This window comes from Pristiophorus japonicus, chromosome 12, assembly GCF_044704955.1.
Source record: "Pristiophorus japonicus isolate sPriJap1 chromosome 12, sPriJap1.hap1, whole genome shotgun sequence".
Lineage (NCBI taxonomy): Eukaryota > Metazoa > Chordata > Chondrichthyes > Pristiophoridae > Pristiophorus > Pristiophorus japonicus.
The window spans coordinates 90,487,020-90,509,358 of NC_091988.1; the positions used below are offsets into that span (position 1 = coordinate 90,487,020).

Here is a 22,339-nt window from a genome sequence, read left to right on the forward strand (position 1 = left end):
TGGCTATAATGTGTTGGGTACAAGTTAGTTCATTGGCTGAAGTGTGTTGGGTACAAGGTAGTTAATTGGCTGTAGTGTGTTGGGCATAAGTTAGTTCATTGGCTATGGTGTGTTGGGTACAAGGTAGTTCATTGGCTGAAGTGTGTTGGGTACAAAGTAGTTCATTGGTTCAAGTGTGTTGGGAACAAGGTAGTTCATTGCTATAGTGTGTTGGGTGCAAGATAGTTCATTGGCTGAAGTGTGTTGGGTACAAGGTAGTTCATTGGCGATAGTGTGTTGGGTACAAGGTAGTTCATTGGCTATAGTGTGTTGGGTACAGGTAGTTGATTGGCTGAAGTGTGTTGGGTACAAGGTAGTTCATTGGCTGAAGTGTGTTGGGTACAAGGTAGTTCATTGGCTGAACTGTGTTGGATACAAGATAGTTCATTGGCTGAAGTGTGTTGGGTACAAGGTAATTCATTGGCTGAAGTGTGTTGGGTACAAGGTAGTTCATTGGCTGAAGTGTGTTGGATACAAGGTAGTTCATTGGCTGAAGTGTGTTGGGTACAAGGTAGTTCATTGGTTGAAGTGTGTTGGGAACAAGGTAGTTCATTGCTATAGTGTGTTGGGTGCAAGATAGTTCATTGGCTGAAGTGTGTTGGGTACAAGGTAGTTCATTGGCGATAGTGTGTTGGGTACAAGGTAGTTCATTGGCTATAGTGTGTTGGGTACAAGGTAGTTCATTGGCTGAAGTGTGTTGGGTACAAGGTAGTTTATTGCTATAGTGTGTTGGGTGCAAGATAGTTCATTGGCTATAGTGTGTTGGGTATAAGTTAGGTCATTGGCTGAAATGAGATGGGTACAAGGTAGTTCATTGGCAATAGTGTATTGGGTACAAGGTCGTTCATTGGCTATAGTGTGTTGGGTACAAGGTAGTACATTGGCTATAGTGTGTTGGGTATAAGTTAGGTCATTGGCTGAAGTGTGTTGGGTACAAGGTAGTTCATTGGCTATAGTGTGTTGGGCATAAGTTAGTTCATTTTCGATGGTGTGTTGGGTACAAGGTAGTTCATTGGCTGAAGTGTGTTGGGTACAAGGTAGTTCATTGGCTATAGTGTGTAGGGTACAAGGTAGTTCATTGGCTGAAGTGTGTTGAGTACAAGGTAGTTCATTGGCTGAAGTGTGTTGGATACAAGGTAGTTCATTGGCTGAAATGTGTTGGGTACAAGGTAGTTCATTGGCTGAAGTTTGTTGGGTACAAGGTAGTTCATTGGCTGAAGTGTGTTGGGTACAAGGTAGTTCATTGGCTGAAGTGTGTTGGGTACAAGTTAGTTCATTGGCTGAAGTGTGTTGGGTACAAGGTAGTTCATTGGCTGAAGTGTGTTGGGTACAAGGTAGTTCATTGGCTATAGTGTGTTGGGTATAAGGTAGTTCATTGGTTGAAGTGTGTTGGGAACAAGGTAGTTCATTGCTATAGTGTGTTGGGTGCGAGATAGTTCATTGGCTATAGTGTGTTGGGTACAAGGTAGTTCATTGGCTGAAGTGTGTTGGGTACAAGGTAGTTCATTGGCTGAAGTGTGTTGGGTACAAGGTAGTTCATTGGCTATAGTGTGTTGGGTATAAGGTAGTTCATTGGTTGAAGTGTGTTGGGAACAAGGTAGTTCATTGCTATAGTGTGTTGGGTGCGAAATAGTTCATTGGCTATAGTGTGTTGGGTACAAGGTAGTTCATTGGCTGAAGTGTGTTGGGTACAAGGTAGTTCATTGGCTGAAGTGTGTTGGGTACAAGGTAGTTCATTGGCAATAGTGTATTGGGTACAAGGTAGTTCATTGGCTATAGTGTTTTGGTACAAGGTAGTTCATTGGCTGAAGTGTATTGGCTACAAGGTAGTTCATTGGCTATAGTGTGTTAGGTACAAGGTAATTCATTGGCTATAGTGTGTTGGGCATAAGTTAGTTCATTTTCTATGGTGTGTTGGGTACAAGGTAGTTCATTGGCTGAAGTGTGTTGGGTACAAGGTAGTTCATTGGCAATAGTGTATTGGCTACAAGGTAGTTCATTGGCTGAAGTGTGTTGGGTACAAGGTAGTTGGTTGGCTGAATTGTGTTGGGTACAAGGTAGTTCATTGGCTGAAGTGTGTTGGGTACAAGATAGTTCATTGGCTATAGTGTGTTGGGTACAAGGTAGTTCATTGGCTGAAGTATGTTGGGTACAATGTGAGACACAGACTGCAGGAACGGAAGTGTGGCACATTACACACATAAATTTATTTGTGGGCCCCTTGGCAACAACTTACTGTATCCCACCCCACAATTGAATATCCTCATTCAAATGAGATAATGTAAGGCTGCATAGGCATTTCACGTTTTAGGAGGCGAGGAAATTGCCAATAAATGAAAAAAGGGATCTCAATAGGAACCAGGTTGGCTGACACTGAGAGTAATCTATTGGGAGGCATTGATTTATTGCTGCAGTTTAAAAGGAAATTTACTTTCTCTCAGATAACCGCACAATGGCTCGAGCCTTGTCTTCATGGCACGGGATACGTGACATCAAACATTATTTGTTGATTGATCAGGCAAGCCTGAATTAGACTGACCCGATCGTGCCTTTTGCATCTGAAAGCATTTAACAAACCGCAACAGTGCAAACAGTATGAACACAAACATACAAGATCAACTTGCATTCATATAGGGCCTGTAATGTAGTAAAACATCCCACTTAACGGGCTTAACTGGAGCGTTATTACACAAAATTTACACCGGCCACATAAGGGGAGACTAGGACAAATGACTGTAATGTCTGTAAGCTTGTAATGTTTGTAGCTCCACACTGTGGATGTCGACGTATTGTGTACTGCAGCTGCATAGTTAATCATTAAACAACAGGCAGCTTTCCAGAGAGTTCCGAGAGAGCAGCCTGCATGTTAGGAAGCTGTGTGTGCTGTGCTCTGTGAAGACATCACATTTGGTGGCGAGATGGGAGATTTTTTGGTTGTTTAAAGCTTAAATTTTGTTGGTGAAGGATTCAGCCAGCCGACAGAAGACTTTGGAAGTTTCTGTCTTTGAAAAAAAGCTACAAAATCCGAGGTTAAAAAAAACAGCACACGTGAGAACAGCTAGAGATTAAAAATGGCAGGTGTAATCGGATATTTGGGTGAATATAGACATGACCGGGAACGTTTTAAAGTGTATGTGGATCGGCTAGAAATGTATTTCGCTGCAAATAACATAATCGAAGTTCCAGACAATGCAGTCCAGAACCAGGCTGTGTTGGAACATAAGAAAGCGATCTTCTTATCAGTGGCAGGTCCAGCATTGTACGAAACCCTTGTAAATCTGCTTGTGCCTGACGAGTCAAAGGACACAATGCTTAAAGAGATTTTAATGAAGCTGGAGCAGCACTATAACCCCAAACCGTTAGAAATTGCTGAAATTTATCGTTTCAGGATTCGGAATCAAAAGACGGATGAAAGTATCGCTGATTACATCATAGCATTAAAAAAGCTATCGATGCACTGTAATTTTGGAAACTTTCAAAACCGAGCATTATGGGATCGGTTTGTTTGTGGGGTGAAAAATGATGTGACCAGAAGGAAGTTATTGACAACAGATGACTTAACTTTTGAGATTGCTTGTCAGACAGCGAGGTCGATGAGCATGGCTGAACAATATTCCCGAGAATTAAATAATGATTACGGTCATCAGTCAACCGAGGTAAATCACCTGCAGGTTCAAAGTAAAAGACGGCCATGGCCGAAAGTCTCAGAAACTGGAAATTCTACCAGAGCGTCGAAGTCGTACTATAGGTGCCTGGGACAACACATTGCTCAAACTTGGCCATACGTGAAGGCAGAGTGATTCTTCTGCAGAAAGACTGGGCATCTTACGAAGGCATGCAGACTGAAGGGTAAACCAGTTTTTAAAGCTATGAGTCCAGCGTTCAAAGCTATGAGTCGAAATCCAAAGAGACTTCATAGCATGGAAGAACAACAACAGGACAAGGAGATGTTAGAGTTATACGTCATCAGGAGCATGAGGTTAATGGACAGCGATTCGGAAAGTATCAAAATCCACATAGATGATGCGGGATTCAAGATACCAATGGAAGTTGACACGGGTGCCTCCGTGAGTGTAGTACCAGAGTCACTATACCGCGACAAATTGCATTATTTTCAACTGGAGAAATCCAAGATAGAGCTGTGAGGCTACTCAGGAGAGAAAATTCCTGTGATAGGCCGTATCACCGTACCAGTGAAATATCAAGATCAATTTCAGAACTTGCCTCTAATAGTAGTGAAAGGAGACAAGACTGCTGTACTAGGAAGAAATTGGTTGAGCTCACTGAAACTGGATTGGAGTAAGATTTTCTCTGTGGAAGCGAGATTTTCATCAACGGATGAGGTTATCAAGCAGTATCCGAAGGTGTTCTGCGAAACGGGCAGTCCGATCCAAGGCTTCAAAGCGAGTGTCAGGTTACAGAAGGATGCTAGATCGGTTTACTGCAAGCCACGTTCTGTACCACATGTACTCAAGAAGAAAGTTGAGCAAGAACTCAAAAGACTAGAAACTGAGAACATTATTTGTAAGATAGATCGAAGTAATTGGGCTACATCCATTGTTGTTGTACCTAAGTCCGATGGTAAGGTAAGATTGTGTGGTGATTATAAGGTAACCGTAAACCAGATTCTAGAGTGTATTGTCCCCAATACATTGCCGAATATAGAAGATTTGTTCACAACACTGACAGGTGGTCAGATCTTCTCAAAACTGGATCTTACGAATGCCAACTTACAGCTTGAACTAGATAAGGAGTCCAAGTCATGTTTGACTATAAATACTCATCTAGGCCTATATCAGTTTAATATGCTACCATTTGGAGTGTCTTCCGCCCCTGCCATATTCCAAGGGGTAATGAACCAGATTTTGCAAGGTATTGAAGGGGTAGTATGTTATTTGGATGACATACTAATTTCAGCACCAAATAGTCAAATTCATAATAAAATATTGAATGAAGTCCTCGAATGGCTAGAGTACGAGTATCTGCTCGTAAGTGTGAGTTATTTAAAAACTCAGTGGAGTACTTAGGGTACAGAATAGACAAAGATGGGTTACATCCAACCATGGAAAAATTGGATGCAATTAGAAATGCACCCACTCCCAGGAATGTCACTGAACTTCATTCATTCTTGTGTCTTTTGAACCATTATGGGAAGTTCCTACCAAATTTGGCTACAGTATTGCATCCACTGAATGAACGTTTGAAAAAAACAGGTCCAGTGGAAGTGGTCAAAAGAATGCGAAACAGCATTCAAGGAGTGTAAAAACAAATTGGTAGAGAGCACCATGTTAGTTCACTATGATATATCTAAGGAGATTAAGCTAGCATGTGATGCCTCTCCTTATGGAGTTGGGGCAGTCATCTCTCATGTATTAAGTAGTGGGGAGGAGAGACCAATTGCTTTTGCTCCATGCATTCTCAGTGCCAGTGAGAAAAATTATGCTCAAATTGAAAGGAAGCTTTGGCATTAATTTTTGGGGTCAAGAAGTTTCACAAATACTTGTATGGTTGTAAGTTTACTATCGTTACGGACCATAAGCCCCTAACAGCAATCCACCATCCAAAGTCCCCAGTTCCAACATTAGCTGCAGCCCGAATGCAGAGATGGGCTTTGATTTTGTCAGCATATACATATGATATTGAATACAGACGATCAGCTGATCACAGTAATGCTGATGCAATGTCTTCCCCATCACAGCTTACACCCGATAGGGAAGAAGTGTTTTATTTTTCATACATTGATGAACTGCCAGTCGCAGCTGAAGAGATTGGTAGAGCAACCAAACGTGACCCAGTGTCAAAGGTGTATGATTATATTGCAAATGGATGGCCAAATCCAGGAGAGAATCAGAATGAAAGTCTGAGTCCGAGTCAGGAAAACAAAGAGCCTGAAGTTAGAGTGAGTTCGAATGAAAATCAAGGAAATTCCATGGAGGAAAATGTTCCTCAGGATGAGCCTCAAATGAGTGTGAAATCAACACCATGTTTGGAAGGTTCTGTTCGATAGCGAAGGTATCATCTTCGAAACAGAAAACAAGTGGTAAAGTTAAATTTGTAAATATGTATAAAAATGAAAATTATTTGTTATGTTTGTTATGATGGCTTTTTCATTAAGGAGGGAGAAGTGTAATGTCTGTAAGCTTGTAATGCTTGTAGCTCCACACTGTGGATGTGGACGTATTATGTACTGCAGCTGCATAGTTAATCATTAAACAACAGGCAGCTTTCCGGAGAGTTCCAAGAGAGCAGCCTGCATGTTAGCACAGCACACACAGCTTCCTATGTGAAGATATCACAGTGACCAAAAGCTTGGTGAAAATGGTAGGGTTTGAGAAGCATTTTAAAAGGAGGAGGGCTAGAGATGTGGAAAGATTTAGGAAGGGAATTCCAGAGCTTGGGGCCTAGGCAGCTGAAGGCATGGCTGCCAATGCTGGGATGAAGGGAGTGGGGGTGCACAAGAGGTCAGACTTGGAGAAAGGCAGAGTTCTTGGAGAGTTGTAGGACTTGAGGAGTTTACAGAGATAGGGACAAAGTCATGGAGGCATTTTAAATTCGAGGTGTTGCTCGAAGGGGAGCCAATATAAGCCCTGTGGAGCACTTTGGAACATTTTACTATGTTTACTACGCTATATAAATGAAAGTTTTTGTTGTATTGAGTCAGTGGACTCTTTCACTGCTTTCCCCCCTTCATGCTCCTTTGGCGCTGGTCTGGGATTATGAGGTAATTCACTGTCTCTCCTGCGCCCCCTAGCTCCACTATATGTTGGGACAGTTGGGGTCAAACACCATTTTTCCCCTCCCCTCAGATCTGCTGCAACTTGGAATAGCAGTAGTTATCCATTCCCATGTTTGCTATCGCTCTAGGTCTCTCTCCTCTGGGTCAGAAGGATTTAAGTCCCACTCCAGAGACTTGATCACAAAATCCAGCTGATACTCCAGTACAGTACTGAGGGAGTGCTACACTGTCAGAGGTGCCATCTTTTGGATGAGACATTAAACCGAGGTCCCATCTGTTCTCTCACCCGGACGTAAAAGATCCCATGGCACTATTTCAAAGAGGAGCAGGGGTGTTGTGACCAATATTTATCCCTCAACCAACATCATTTAAACAGATTCTCTGGTCATTATCACATTGTTTGTGGAAACTTGTGCGCAAAATGGTTGTCAGGTTTTCTACATTACAACAGTCACTACACTCCAAAAGTACTGAAGTGGCTCTAATGCGTGTTGGAACATCCTGAGGTGGTGATAGGCGCTAAATAAATGCAGCTCCTTTTCTCCCCCGCTCTGTGCTTTTGGCCAGTCAGGGTTATTCAGCGACTCTCTCTCTCTCTCCCTCTACTGTGAATTGAGGCAGCTGAATCATTCTTTGCCACCCGCCCCCCCCCCCCCACATCTCGATTCACCGTGGGGTGCAACAGTAGGATTGTGGACTGTTTCCTCCGCTGGCTCTGTTCTAGGTTAGCATGGTGGCTGCACGGAAATAATGGATCCATACCAGCCTGGGAGCTCTGAAACTCAACACTGACTTCGATTCTTTCACCAACACTCATCCCCCCCCCCGCCCCCCCCCCCCCCCATCAGTTTGAACAGACAATGAGCTGCTTTGAATGCAACTAAACACATTGGTTCAGCAAAGTGACCAGCAGCTGAAATACCGCCCTTACACTAACACAGCCTTCCCACTCATGATATTCCCAACATGTTGACAGGTTAAGCCTGCTTTTCTAGCCGTAATGAATTCCACAGCCCCCCAGCAGTTGACAAGATGTCAGCTCCGATGGACTCTACAGGTGGTTTTGAGTTTCCGGGTAAGCGAACATGACAGGGTCAGTGAGAGCCAATGCACAAGATGTATAACCCAGCCCTGTATCACTCATGGGGGGGAGGGGGGGGCACAGCTTACAAGAGTGATACAGCCAGTTCTTGTTTAATCAAATAGCCTACTTGTCATTAACACAGCAAGAATATTCCTACAAGTCTTAGTGCTCGTTTAGATCCAAAGAGCCAGATACAAGCTGAGCCTTGACATACAGTGGAGAAAATTGAGCTTTTTTGGCTCCCAATATCCTCGTCTGTCCAGCCATGAAAGAAAGAAAGACTTGTATTTATATAGCGCCTTTCACGACCACTTTACAGCCAATGAAGTACTGTCACTGTTGTAATGTAGGAAATGCGACAGCCAATTTGTGCACAAGCAAGCTTCCACAAACAGCAATGTGATAATGGTCAGATAATCTGCTTTTTTTGGTTATGTTGATTGAGGGATAAATAGTGGCCAGGACACTTCTCCTGCTCTGCATCGAAATAGTGCCGTGTGATCTTTTACATCTACTTGAGAGAGCAGATGGGGCTTCAGTTTAAGGTCGCACCCGAAAGACGGCACCTCTGACAGTGCAGCGCTCCCTCAGCACTGCACTGGAGTGTCAGCCTAGATTTTTTTTGTGCTCAAGTCTCTGGAGTGGGACATGAACCATAACCTTCTGACTCAGGAGGTGAGAGTGCTACCCACTGAGCCACAGCGGACATTAATTAAGCTGTACATGAAAGTGTTCAAAGGCACATTTTGTGTCTGACTTATAGGAACTTAGGAACAGGAGTCGACCATTCAGCCCCTATAGCCTGTTTGGCCATTCAATTCGATCATGGTTGATCAGTACCTCAACTCCATTTACTCAATTGGCTTCATATCCCTTAATACCCAACAAAAATCTACCAATCTCAATTTTGAAAGTTTCAATTGACTCCCAGCCTCAACAGCTTTTTAAAGGGATTGAGTTCTAGATTTCCACTACTCTTTGGGTGAAGAAGCACTTCCTAACTTTGATTGTTATTGCATCTAACTGGATTAGGCTACGAAATGTAAATCATGCCATAATAGGGTAGCCACTTTGGGTCCAGTCCAAAACCAGGTGACCCGGGCTGGTTAATAACTGGGACTGTGCCTGTGCTCAAAATGGGCATGCTACTGACTGTGCCAAGTGGAAAGTCTGTGCAGCACACACCTCATTTGGTATCTGTGTGTCCATGCCAGGGGATTACAGCATACATGGGCAATCAGCGACCACCCCGACCAGTTCTGTACATACACACCAGAAACCAGCCACCCATCTCGCTCTACATATACACATTATGACACATTACATTATGATGTATCTACATATTATGAGACACACAACCTATTGTTTTTACTTTGATTGGCAAAATTACCAATTGACTACCCCAAAAACCAGAACGTCGGGGTCAAAGTTGAATGGGTTGTCAGCCACCCACAGGTGTTGCATTATACGCTGTCTGATTAAAGTGCTGCATCTTCCTTTCAGCGATTAGCTATGGGAACTTGTCTTTAATTTTTTGACCTTTTCTTTGTAATTTTCTCCCCTTCCCCCTCCTTGCTGGGATACCGGTCAGCCTCCAGCTCTTTGCTGAAGTGATCATTAACTGTAGATGGGCTGTTCTACCAACGGAGGCCTCACAGCCAAGGCCAATCCTGCCCTTGCTTGATTCCCGCACACACACACACTTACAGCAGAGTGCTGCCGGGCAGTCCAGGGGGCGATGCCATGAATAGTGACAGCGAAGCGTGAGCAGATCAGAACAGTGCCAGCTGATCTCGACAATGCGATATGTTGATAGGTTGAGCCGAAATAAGGTGGGAAGAGGCCTGTGTGGATCATAAACACCGGCACAGAACTGTTGGGATGAATGGCCTGTTTCTGTGCTGTAAACTCTACATAATTCATTACCATCAAACGCTCTTTGGGAAACAGTTACACAGACTGACCTTCCGGAAACTTCTAATATAAAAGCCACACTGCCAGACCTCTTGGGTTAGAAGTAGGCCCCAGACACCAAGAATATTCAGAGCTCTCTTCTCCCTTCCCCCTCCACTCCATAATGTCCGCCCCTCCGGAGAAGGCTCTGCCCCACCGTTTCCGGGACACACAGGCGTTGATGGGCAGCTCCTTGCTCCAATGGGATCGAGGGGGCGGGGAGGTTCAGCTCCTCGGGTTATAACTGGCAGACTGCCTATTGGACGTGTGAGTTAATGCGCCCCTGCACGTTGTTCATAGCCATGATGTCATTAAATGGCAGAACAAGTTCGAGGGGCGAAATGGCCTATTCCTATTCCTATTGGATTTTTCAAAATAAAATAGCATTTTAGAAAACCAGAGAGGAGATGAGGAGTTGTTCTGATCTGGAATGAACAGTCTGAAAGAGTGGTGGAAGCAGATTCAAAAGTAACTTTCAAAAGGTAATTGGATATACCCTTGAACAGGAAACATTTGCAGGGGTATGGAGAAAAAGCAAGGAGGAGTGGAGAGTGATCAAATAGCGCTTTCAAAGAGCCGGCACAGGCACGATGGACCAAACGGCCTCCTTCTATGCTGTATCATTCTATAATTCTAAGAATTGTCAAATAATCAATAGATTTACTGCCTATTGCCATCTTGGATAGTGACATTGTTCATAGCCTCATTAAATAAATGGCGGAACCAGCTCAAGGGGCGGAATGGCCGATACCTGTTCCTATCCAGAGTGTGACAGGAAGGGACAGAGCGTATACACATAAGACAAAATTAAAAGCTCTATATCTGAACGCACGCAGCATTCATGACAAGATAGATGAGTTGACAGCACAAGTAGAAATAAATGGGTATGATCTGATTACCATTACAGAGACGTGGTTGGAAGGTGACCAAGGATGGGAACTGAATATTCAGGTGTATTTGCCATTTCGTAAGGATAGGCAGAAAGGAAAAGAGGTGGGGTAGCTCTGTTAATAAGGGATGAGATCACTGCAGTAGTGAGAAATGATATTGGTTCAGAGCCAAATGGCCTACTCCTGCTCCTGTTTCTTATGTTCTTATGTTTTTACGTAAGCTTGCAAGCCAGAAATTATTGGCACAGGTAACCTATCTTTTTGATTGGCAGTAATTATCGGCTGTGGCTAAAATTAACGACAATTTAAATTTCCAACGGCACCTCGAAAAAAGAACACTGCTTTGTATCTGAGTATTATAGATCACCCAACAAGCAACAGTGATTACAGTAATTAACCCGTTGCGGACTACAGCGGCAATTTTGCAACAAAACAGAAAAGAAGGATGACAGATAGCAGAGATTAATAATGGTTAAGTGGTGCTCTGTACATAGGCTAATGCACAGGGCAGCAGCACAGCATGAGGTGGAGATAATGCAAAACAGTGAGCTGGAAAGTTGAACAGATTACACAGTAAAAAGAGAGCAGATCACTTCTGTGTTATCTGAACTCCTTCATGCTTTATTTAACTTCAAATACACAACCAGTGATATGAAAATTCAGAGCACTTGGGTGTAGAAAGCAAAGTAGATTCTTAAAGCAACCTTTCCACTCTGAAAGTACACTGAAAAGATATGTTTGCTTTGGTGGAAGCAGAGATATCTACATGCATTTCGCTCCCTGCCTTACCTTATTTTGATATAGAGGTTTTTATTTCTGCATATGTCCCTTAGTCCCTTGACCAACCGTTTCTATAGAATTGATTGAATATAGTATAGAATTGAAAAGTAGTGAAGTTATGCTGAACTTGTATTGAACCTTGGTTAGACCACACTTGGAGAACTGTGCATAACTCTGGTCGCCATATTATAAAAAGGATACAGAGGCATTAGAGAGGGTGCAGAGAGATTTACACAGATGATCCCAGGAATGCGAGGGTATACCCCATCAGGAAAGGATAAACAGGCTGGGTTCTCTTCTCTCTTGAAAAAAGAAGGCTGAGGGGTGACCTAATAGAGGTCTTTAAAATTATGAAGGTTTTGATAGAGAAGATACAGAGAGAATGTTTCCACTTGTGGGGAAGAGCATAACCAGCGGCCATCAATATAAGATAGTCAACAAGAAATAGAATCATAGAAAATTACGACACAGAAGGAGGCCATTCGGCCCATCGTGTCCGTGTCAGTCAGAAAAGAGCTCCCCAGCCTAATCCTACCTTCCAGCACTAGGTCCGTAGCCCTGTAGGCCACGGCTCTTTACATGCACATCCAGATCAAATAGGGAATTCAGAAGAAACTTGGTGAGAATGTGGAACTCGCTACCACAAATAGTATAGATGCATTTAAGGGGAGGCTCGATAACCACATGAGGGAGAAGAGAATAGAGGGTTATCCTTAGATGTGGAAAGACAGGAGGAGGCTCGAGTGGAGCGGCATGGACTGGTTGGGCTGAATGGCCTGTTTCTGTGCCATATATTCTATGTAATCCTATGATTGGTGCAGTTAGTTCTGAGCGGACATTTGACAGGCAGCACAGGAGCCTCTCACAATTAGTGTACGCAGCTACTGTGTGATTTTTGCTGAGACCAACACTTCAGCATTGCCAACCCCCTGCCCCACCCGCCCCACCCCAGCTACTGTGGGAGCATCTGTACCATAGCTGAGCAGCAACCCCAAAATTGCAACAATTCCTGTTTATTCTGAGACTTTATCATAAATAATCACGTCTGTATATTGCTTCAGTGCAATCTATCCTAATTAGTTCTGCTTTTCCACTGGGGAGCTAGCCTGGAAATTCAGCACTCAGAGGGTTAAAACACGTTTTCCCCCTTGCTTGCTGATGCCAGAACTCCCAAGTTCACGTTCCTTGTAAAATTCCTATCTCACATGATAGGATCAATGGTGTCAGGGTCTCCTCACCCCTCCCCGCCTTCTCTCCGACTAGGGGCACGAACCTTTCCAAGGCACCATTCAAACACGATGTGTAACACTAATTGGATAGGAGGGGCTTATCGCGAGAGAGAGAGAGAGAGAGAGTCTGGAGCGTTGCTCCGCAGACCTCCCAGATTCCCCACTGGACAGAAGGAACTTCTGTTACCAGCTCCCAGGATAAACAGCATAAATCTCTGGGAGCCCACCATCAGGAAGATCTGAGAGCAGTGCGTAGATTAGGAGCTGAATGCTGATGATGTAATGGTTTTTCAAAGGATGCTGGAGGATGTATGTTGTTGTAGCACGAGCTTTAGCAGATGCAGCTCGTCTCATTTCCCCTGCTCCCCACACACCAGTACAGATAAATGTTTGTGAACATTTAAGGGACAATCTTCTAACTGTATTGTGTCAGTTGGGAACCTCAACAACTAACAAAATTTGGCACCGAGCCGCATAAGGTGATATTCGGACAGGTGACCAAAAACATGGTCAAAGAGGTAGTGTTTTAACAAGTGCCTTAGAGAAAAGTAGAGGGGCGGAGAGATGTGGGGAGGGAATTCCAGAGCTTGGGGGTCTAGGCAGCCGAAGGCACGGCCACCAATGGTGGAGTGATGAAAAGCGGGGATGCACAAGTGGCCAGAATTGGAGGAGCCCAGAGGTGTTGGAGGGTTGTAGGGCTGGAGGAGGTTACAGAGAAAGGGAGGGGTGAGACCATACCACACATAATTGCAGGCATGCTCACCCTTTTCTGAATATTTGGGTGGGTCACCGTAGGCAGAGCGAGCGATATGCACAGCCAGTGAGCCAAGCTCCCGCTGATGACGTGCATTTAGAAAGGGCCCACACCCTATTTTCCCTTTTTAATTTCTCACAAATGAAGATCTTTGCTCTGTGTTCCACTTTCTGCTGCAACGATTGCAATTTATTCCTTCACACAAGACGACCATGTCAGTCACTTCCTACATAGAAACAGGAGTAGGCCATTCAGCCTCTTGAGGGTGTGCCGCTACCCAATTACATCATCTGTATCTCAACTCCAGGTACCCGCCTCATCTCCATATTCCTTGATACCCTTATCGAACAAAAATCGGTCACTCTCAGTCTTGAAAATTTCAATTGACCACCCGTTCCTCCCCCTGCATTCACAGCCGTAAGGGGAGAGAATTCCAGATTTCCACTACTCCTTGTGTGAAAGAATGTGTCATAATTTTACTCCTGAATAGCCTAGCTCTAATGGTAGGATTATGCGACACAGTCTGGGTAAAACGTCTTGCGTCATATGCTCTTAGCTTTCCACAGAATTTTGGCTCCTATCAAAACTATAAATTTCTCTCTCTCTCTCTCTCTCTATCAGCTGTAATGCTGTAGGAAGTTGCACAGTGCAGGCATAGCATGACAGTGGGTCACTGCCCTCTTACTCTATCCACAATGTACTGCAGGGTAGAGAGGCAATGGCAAGCAGCCCCACACAAAGGGGGGGGGGAGGATTCTAAACCACGAGCTGCATGTCTCCACACAGTGCTGACTGGTTCACGATATTTGGCAGACAAATGGTTTTATTGATAATGAGAGCAATTTTCGAGTATAAAAATCGCAGGCCATGGTTTTCTGTCCATAATAAACAGAAATGGGTTAGAGCAGAGTAAAGTCCCCACTTCTATCCAATCAGCTTCACCCTCAGGAAAAAAAACAATGCGAGTTTTCTACTTCTCGTTATCTTCTTCACTTCCCAGGGTGAGATAGCTAATTGGTGCCAAATCATGCATAGTCTCTTGTGCTACGGACCATCTCACTGGATGCTGGATTGGGGCTGTCCCATAACTAACTTCATGTCGGACTTTTACAACCAGCAGAGAGAGGGGGATGTTTATCCCGGAGACTAGATTCACACCCAAACCATAGAAATAAAATAACAATATGTTAATCCAGTGCAGCATCCAGCTCCCACTTGTACGCAAGTTTCAAAGGGTTCCCCCCCCCATCCTGTCCCAGACCAGTATTGTTGGGAAGACAGTCTTTTGAGCATAGCCTGCAGTGTGACTTTCCGTCAATAGCTGGCAGTTTGGTAAATGAATGAGGGGCACCTTACACACTTACCCTGTTGAACATAGAGGTGTCGATGTACGCGCAGCGTGGGTGGAAAGCTCCAGTCCCACAAGTGTACAGGTGAGTTTGGTTGTAGAAGTGAAGGACCCTCAGGAAGTTGGCACAGTCCAGCTGCAAATAAATCGATATGCTTTGGTTACTTAGTATCTTCTGTCTAACAAAATATCTTAGACTATCGGTGAACTCAATACTTACTCAATACTTTAACTCCAATCAATGACAACTGTAAATGATACCATTGCTCATTCTATCAGCCCTGTGTATCTGATGTGGACCTGGGGCCCAGTTAGCCTGGTTTTATCCATAATCCTGTTCAATTTATAAACAGGAGCACAGGAACAGGAGTAGACCATTTGGCCCCTCGAGCCTGTTCCCTCATTCAGTTAGACCATGGCTGATCAGCACCTCAATCTCATTTACCTGCCTTTGATCCATAGCCCTTGAAACCCTTACCTTGCAAAAATCTATCAATCTCAGTTTTGAAAATTTCAATCCACTGTCTTTTAGGGGAAAGAGTTCGAGGGGATATCACCTTAATAATTAGAGTTCGGCCAAATCTGGAGCTCGCTCCCCCAAAAGGCTGTGAATGCTTTGCCAATTGGAGCTTTTAAGCCCAAGATCGATAGATCTTTGTTCAATAACCGTATCAAAGCATATGGAGCTGAGATGGGAAAATAGTGTCTAGGTAGAGATCAGTCGCAATCTAATTGAATGGCGGACCAGGCCCGAGGGGCTGAATGGCCTACTCCTGTTCCTATGTTCCTACTAGGGGCATTCATATGCTTGCCAGTTCTTAACCCTTCCACATTTAACAAAATCCATTTTTGTACTTATTAACTAACATGGTGACCATTAGTTCTGGAGAAAGGAACATTTGTCTGTTCCTGCTGTTAGCACTCAGGTTTCAATATCGAGCATTGCTTGGTCAAGTGCAACAAATGTTAGCTGTAGATAAAACTCCCTCTCTGCAGTCCTTTCATGCTCCCAGATCAGGTGCAGCACGTTTTAATGCTGGACAACACTCTCTCCATTCTACCATAACAAAGTAACTGAATCCCAAATACAGAGGACTGCTGACTGTTGCACAGTGTGACTTCTCACACCAGCCATCATTACAAGGTCTCTGTGAGTGGGACAGGGTTCTGAGTGCAGGTCTGGGCTGGGGCAGATGCAGGCCTGATCCGGGCCCGTTTTCTAGGTGGGTGTCATTTGCATATATCGGGCAGGTGCAACTGGGGTGCCGCCTTAGGTGGGGGTTAGAATGCCAAATGAGTGACCCTTTTTACAATTGACCAGTTTCTGTACTGCAATCTGCGGACAAATGCAGTAGGAAACCAGTCTTTTACATTTTATATCACCCCTCCTTGGTCCTTTCAACCCAATATTGCTAGGGTACAAATGGAAGCAGGCCAGGAGATGGAATGTCTGCATGCTAATCTACTGTACTACACAGTTTTATCTTTCCTGATAATAAATGTTTATCAATCATTTATGGTTAATAGTTTTTTTTAAAAAGGCTTGTTTTAATGAGTACGTAAAGCTGTAAAGTCAGGCTGGTCGAGTATTACAGTAAGGGAGCAGTAAATGGGAACATTGCTTCACTACACTGGATACAGTGCTTCAGAGTGAATAATCCAATCAACTCTATAATCTCCTCCAGCCCCACAATCCTCCGAGATATTTGCGCTCCTATAATTCTGGGCTCTTGAGCATCCCCGATTTTAATCACTCCACCATTGGTGGCCATGCCTTCAGCTGCCAATGCCCTAAGCTCAGGAATTCCCTGCCTAAACCGCTCTGCTCCTTTTCTCCTTTAAGGCACTCCTTAAAACCTACCTTTTTGACCAAGCTTTTGGTCATCTGCCTCAATATCTCCTCATGTGGCTCGGTGTCAAATTTTGTTTTGAAACGCTCCTGTGAAGCACCTTGGGATGTTTTACCATGTTAAAGGTGCTATATTAATACAATTTGTTGTTGCTGAAGCTTCATTATGGGATGTTTCCCAGTGCGGCCTGTGAATAAACTGCTTGGAGATAGTAGAAACCGGAGGTGAACTGGCTCAACGGACCAGAGCTCCCACGTCCAGCCACTCAGCTGAATTATCACTCTGGAGCTGCGTGGTAGGTACTTCACCGAGGCCAAGGAGTTTCTCTAGGACAATCATCACTGAACTACTCTCGTGCACCTCCCAGTGACTGGTTGAACAGTGGCATTGGTGGAGGCCTGGGAGCCAATCATCCACTCAGCCTGTCAAACATCACTGGGCACAGGGAGGGAGACCTAACAAAGGAGGGAGAAAAACCGTTTATCCTTTTTAAAAAGGGGGACCAAATTGTACAGTAGGTTAGCACAGTCTGATGGGATGAAAGTTTAATGATATTCCCAGTAAAGGTGCTGTGTGAAGTGGGGATGGAAAATCACAACGGAGTTCCCAGCACACAATTATCCCAATTTCGGCATTCCCATGCCACAAGACCACAGGATGGCTGGTATGGGAAAAATAAACTGGGGCATTGGAGCAGGTGGGTGGGACAGTTCTTCTGAAGTTGCAGCAAAGTAGAAGGAGCCTACTCTGTGTCTAACTGTGCCGTGCTGCGTTTAGCCTGGCCACACTCAACACTGGCACTGGGTACCTGAAATGAGACGCTGTTTCATTCCCGAGTGCCTGTCTCTCTCAACTTCATCAACACAAAAAGTTCTCCTTCAAGTAGTAAGTAGAGAGCTAATGATTACTGCTACTGAAAGTTTAATATAGAAATTTTCACAATACATTTATCATGGCAAGTTTTATTTTATATATTATTATTAAGTTTGTATTTGTATATAGCATCCATTTGTAAATACTTACGTCAGGGTCCTTCCCAGCCATTTTGCACTCGTTTATCCGCTCAGAGGTAGCCGGCCAGTATAACTGGGGGAAAAGAACAATGTACTTATTAACACATTGGACGATAGGGTACGGCCGTTATGTTACTGCACTAATAATCCATAGAATGTGAGTTCAAATCCTGCCGCACCAGCTTGAAAATTTGATTTCAGTTTTTAAACATCAAAATGCTGGTATCATGAAACTGTTGGATTGTCATAAAAATTAATGCTGTTTAGGGAAGGAAACCTTCCGTCCTTACCCGGTCGGGCATATATGTGACTACAGGCCCGCACCAACATGGTTGACTCTTAAGCGGTCTCTTAAGTGTCCGAGGAAGCCACTCCGTATCAATGCACTGCAAAGAATACATTGAGAGAGCACCTTCACCACATGGATTGCAGCCATTCAAGGCTGCGGCCCACCACCACTTTCTCAGGGAAACTAGGGATGGGCAATAATTGCCGGCCTTGCCAGCGAGGCCCACATCCTGACTATGAATAATTAAGAAGGTTGTTTCTGGTGTTCATTCCAAGTTTTACAAACAATGTTTGTCATGTACAGTGGGACCAGGATAGTGCCATCATGAAAGGCCCTCCCCTGGCATTGGACTGGCAGACGATGGAGATTCCCTCCACAGTGCTCCCCCCGGTGACTCTGCCTCTACTGACAAGATCAGCTGGTGCTGGAACAGCGCATCCATCAGCTGCTCGGTCGCTCCTCCAACCAGCACCAAGAAAAGCAGACACAAATGCTGCCTTAAGGCCAATGACTACCTCATGGTCCCACCAGCTATAGAGCTGAACGTCAAAGAAAGACTTGGATTTATATAGCGCCTTTCATGACCACCGGACGTCTCAAAGCGCTTTACAGCCAATGAAGTACTTTTTGGAGTGTAGTCATTGTTGTAAAGGGAACAGACGCTCACCTCCAGCAACTCAATTAACAGCACTGATATCAGTGGCTTCACAATCATTAGCTAGTCTGGGGGGCCATTTTGACTTTGGATGATTGTGTGAAACAGGCGCTATCGATTCAGATTATATTTCTCTCCCGACTTTCATTTCTATTGAAGTCAATGAAATTTTAAAAAATCAGTGAGATGTAAAACAGGTGGCTGAATCTCTATCGCCCAAACTCAAAATTACCCACCCCCCCGTCTTTTTCAAACATGCTCGTGGTGAGCAGAGTACGTGTGTTGGGTTTTTCACCAGCCCCTGCCATACTTCACCTGGGCACACTTAGCAACACATTACTGGCAGACACTGCCACCGACTATTATCCCTCGCCTCCTCCTGAACAAGCACAAAAGCTGCCTATCACCCATCTGCCTTATCACATCTCCCGAGAAATCAACAATCCGTTTAGTCTACCTGCAGATATTGCGGCTCTCTGCATTTATTCAATTTTCTTGCACTAACTGGAACCATAAGACACTCAGGTATTTAATCAGATCGAACCAATAGAGATAGTGATGGTGTTGAGACCTGGAATGTCTGGAATGAGTGGGATGGGCAAGTAAGGTTTATTTGAGCTGAGGTTTTGCTGCACAGACATATTCCAGTTCTGCGAGATCAGTGCCAATGTCAACAACCCCCATCTAGCATCACTATCTCATTCTTCACATCACTGCCTTCTCCTGTGGGAGAAACCTGTTTTCATTACAAGTCAGATATTACACTCCTGTCATTCGGGGAGCCACTGGATTGTGAATCAACGGAGTCAATTTTGAACTACGCTGCCGTTGAGTGATCGCGGAGTAGCGGATGGTCCGCCCGTTACACACCACGCCCGGTGACGTCAATAGAACGGGAAATAGGGTGGGGTGTGTAATGGATATCTGATCGGCAATGCTGAGTTTACCGCCCGGCAGTGAGGTTAAACCCATGCACAACCGCGATTCACCCATTGATGTTGTGATTCATGTACTGAAAGTTCATTGCCACTCAGTCAATCCCAGCACCATTGCAGATTTGGGGAAATCGCTCCCATTCGTCGTGAAGGATAGGCACGACAAAGCTCACTAATTCTCACTGGGTGAAGATTTTGAACATGGGTGGGGGGGATGGTGGAGTTCGCCGGTCAGACACCTAATAAACTGGACCGGGCCTCCCGCCATCGCTGAGGTCGGGGACTCTTTACTAAACGCCTGGCAGGCAGTGGACAAAAAAAATGGGAGCCCCAAGGCAGCCTGTCAGCTCTGGGCCGGTGCAATATTGGGCGTCCCAGAGACCGACCCAGCCTGGGAACAACATAGATCGGGGGTTGTCCTATCACAGCAGAGGGTTCCCAGGTGCAAAAGCTGCCCTGGTTATTTTTGTGGAGCTTAGGGGAGCATCCTTGTTCCTCCTGGCCCCACAAACACAATTTTAAAATGACTGTTTTGGGGCTTCTTCAGCTGTGCCGCCCCTAAAACTGGTTACAGTGTGCACAGCGCAGGCTTTGCCCAGTTGTTTCACAAATTGTACGTCACAGGACACAAATTGGCATACTAAAAGGGTCTACCACTCGAAACAGGCGGGCATAGCAGCCACCCGGCAGTAGGCCCCTTCAAAAATGGCGGCGATTGGAATGGTGGAGACAAGGAGACAGTTAGTCTACTGACCCCACTTTGCGGTTGTTATTGCCTCGTTAACACTGATTGGGCCAAGTTAAAATTGGCCTCAGTGACTGAGCCCTGAATATATCCAATCTTTTCCTGTATATCATGTTACTTTGGAGATTACCATGCAGGCACATTACCTGCCATTTTAGAACATAACAACTGCTCCAAGTTTTCTGAGTTGAGGATTGGCCAGTAATCTAATGGATTTCTGGCACTTGGTGATTCCGAAGGAATTTTTCACCCGGGGTGATTTAAAAAAAAATTGTTGTAGTACATTAAATGGATCCAGAGTGGCTGTAACAAGGACAGATGTCTGATGACTTTGACCTTGATGGTGGCTGGGAGATCATTAAGAGTTGGAGAAATTATACTGGCACACAAATGGACAACAGATTTCCCATAGCCCAGTCGGCAGTTCAGCAAGTGATGGTTTACTTCTCATATAAATATCTTGGGGAGGGAAATTAAATAATTGTAGCCTAGGAGCCCAATCCCAATGTGCTGGAAGATTGATGAGAGGACTAGGGATTGAATGTCAGTCTCAACTACCCACTCACATTTGATCTAGGCTTGGGGGCGAAATAGATTTAAAAATAAGAATATGGGCAAGGGGCATGTGAATGGATGAAAGATAGAACTTGTATTTGTATAGCACCTTTCACAACCTCAGGACCAATGTTCCCGCTAAGGTGCTCGCGCGCAATCACGCAGGAATGGGTAAGGTCCTGCGCAAGTCGCTGACCGCCTTTTCCGTTGTAAATACTGCGCGTGCACGGAGATTTAAAGGGACCGTGCAGTAAAAGAAACAGGCTGCACAGAACAAAGTGCAGCTTACAGGGAACATTGCTTTGGACGTCCTAAAGCGCTTCGCAACCAATGAAACACTTTTGAAGTGTAGTCACTGATGCAAGGTAAGGAAATGCAGCAGCCAATTTGTGCACAGCAAGGTCCCACAAACAGCAATGAAATAAATGACCAGAAAGTCTGTTTTGGTGGTACTGGGTGTGGGAGAGTGCAGCATATAACAACTGAGGGGTCATGGCCCAGGAGTGGCGCAGCATATAACAGGAGTGGGGTCGGGGCTCAGGGGAGGCCCAACAGAGCTTGGTCTCCAGTCGTCTTGGTCAATCCTTACCATTGGACAAAGACCTAGCTCTGTCAAGCCCGTGTGGTGGCTGATGTGTAACGGTCACAACACATTAAAAAAAATCCACGCACAGGCATCTTCCACCCTTTAAGAAGTAACTCATTGTAACACCTATTGTCATGTATGTAACCTTTATGTAACAACACTGCAATACTGTATATACGTAAGAAATGCACACCTTGACCACAGGGGGTGAACTTGTAGGAGACACTCCTCACCTGGTCAGCCAGGTATATAAAGGGAGGTCCCACGCAGGGTCATCACTTCTTGGTCCTGTGAATAAAGGTTCAGGTCATGGAGTGACCTTGTCCATAGAATGTGCCTCGTGTGGATTTGTGGTATTGTGTAAGGACTTTACATTGGCGACGAGAAACGGGAATCAACGACCCACGAGAATGGCCACCGGCAGCACAGATGAATGGTACTGTGTTGGTGAGGACTGGGATGATTTCATTGAGAGGCTCCAGCAGAGTTTTGTCACGAAGGACTGGCTGGAAGACGCAGCGGCTGGCAAGCAAAGGGCTCATCTGCTGACCAGCTGTGGACCTAAGATTTATGCGCTCATGAAAGACCTGCTAGCACCCGAGAAGCCGGCGGACAAAATCTTTGAAGAGCTCAGCAAACTAATCGGTGAGTACCTCAAACCGGCGAGCAACGTACACATGGCCCAACACAGATTCTATACCCACCAACGTCGGGAAGGACAGAGCATACCGGATTTTGTTGCGGACCTCCGGCGCTTGGCTAGCCTCTAAGTTCACAGACGCCTGCAGGGGGGAGATGCTAAGGGATTTCTTTATTGAGGGCATCGGTCATACTGGGATTTTCAGAAAGCTAATTGAGACCAAGGACTTGACCTTGGAAGCGGCGACGTTGATGGCTC

At 44.9% G+C, this 22,339-nt stretch overlaps 2 protein-coding genes across 3 annotated transcripts in view; one reads left to right on the plus strand and one right to left on the minus strand.

Annotated features, from left to right (window-relative positions):
* Positions 1-22,339, plus strand: part of zmynd10 (zinc finger, MYND-type containing 10) — a 296,351-nt gene that overhangs the window by 130,054 nt on the left and 143,958 nt on the right. The window lies entirely within an intron of this gene.
* Positions 1-22,339, minus strand: part of sema3h (sema domain, immunoglobulin domain (Ig), short basic domain, secreted, (semaphorin) 3H) — a 190,378-nt gene that overhangs the window by 101,384 nt on the left and 66,655 nt on the right. For both annotated transcript variants that reach the window (XM_070895738.1, XM_070895737.1), the window contains exons 3-4: positions 17,687-17,749; positions 14,830-14,949 (exon numbers count right to left, since the gene is read on the minus strand). In XM_070895738.1, coding sequence (XP_070751839.1) covers positions 14,830-14,949; positions 17,687-17,749 — 183 coding nt within the window. The remainder of the gene's footprint in view (positions 1-14,829; positions 14,950-17,686; positions 17,750-22,339) is intronic.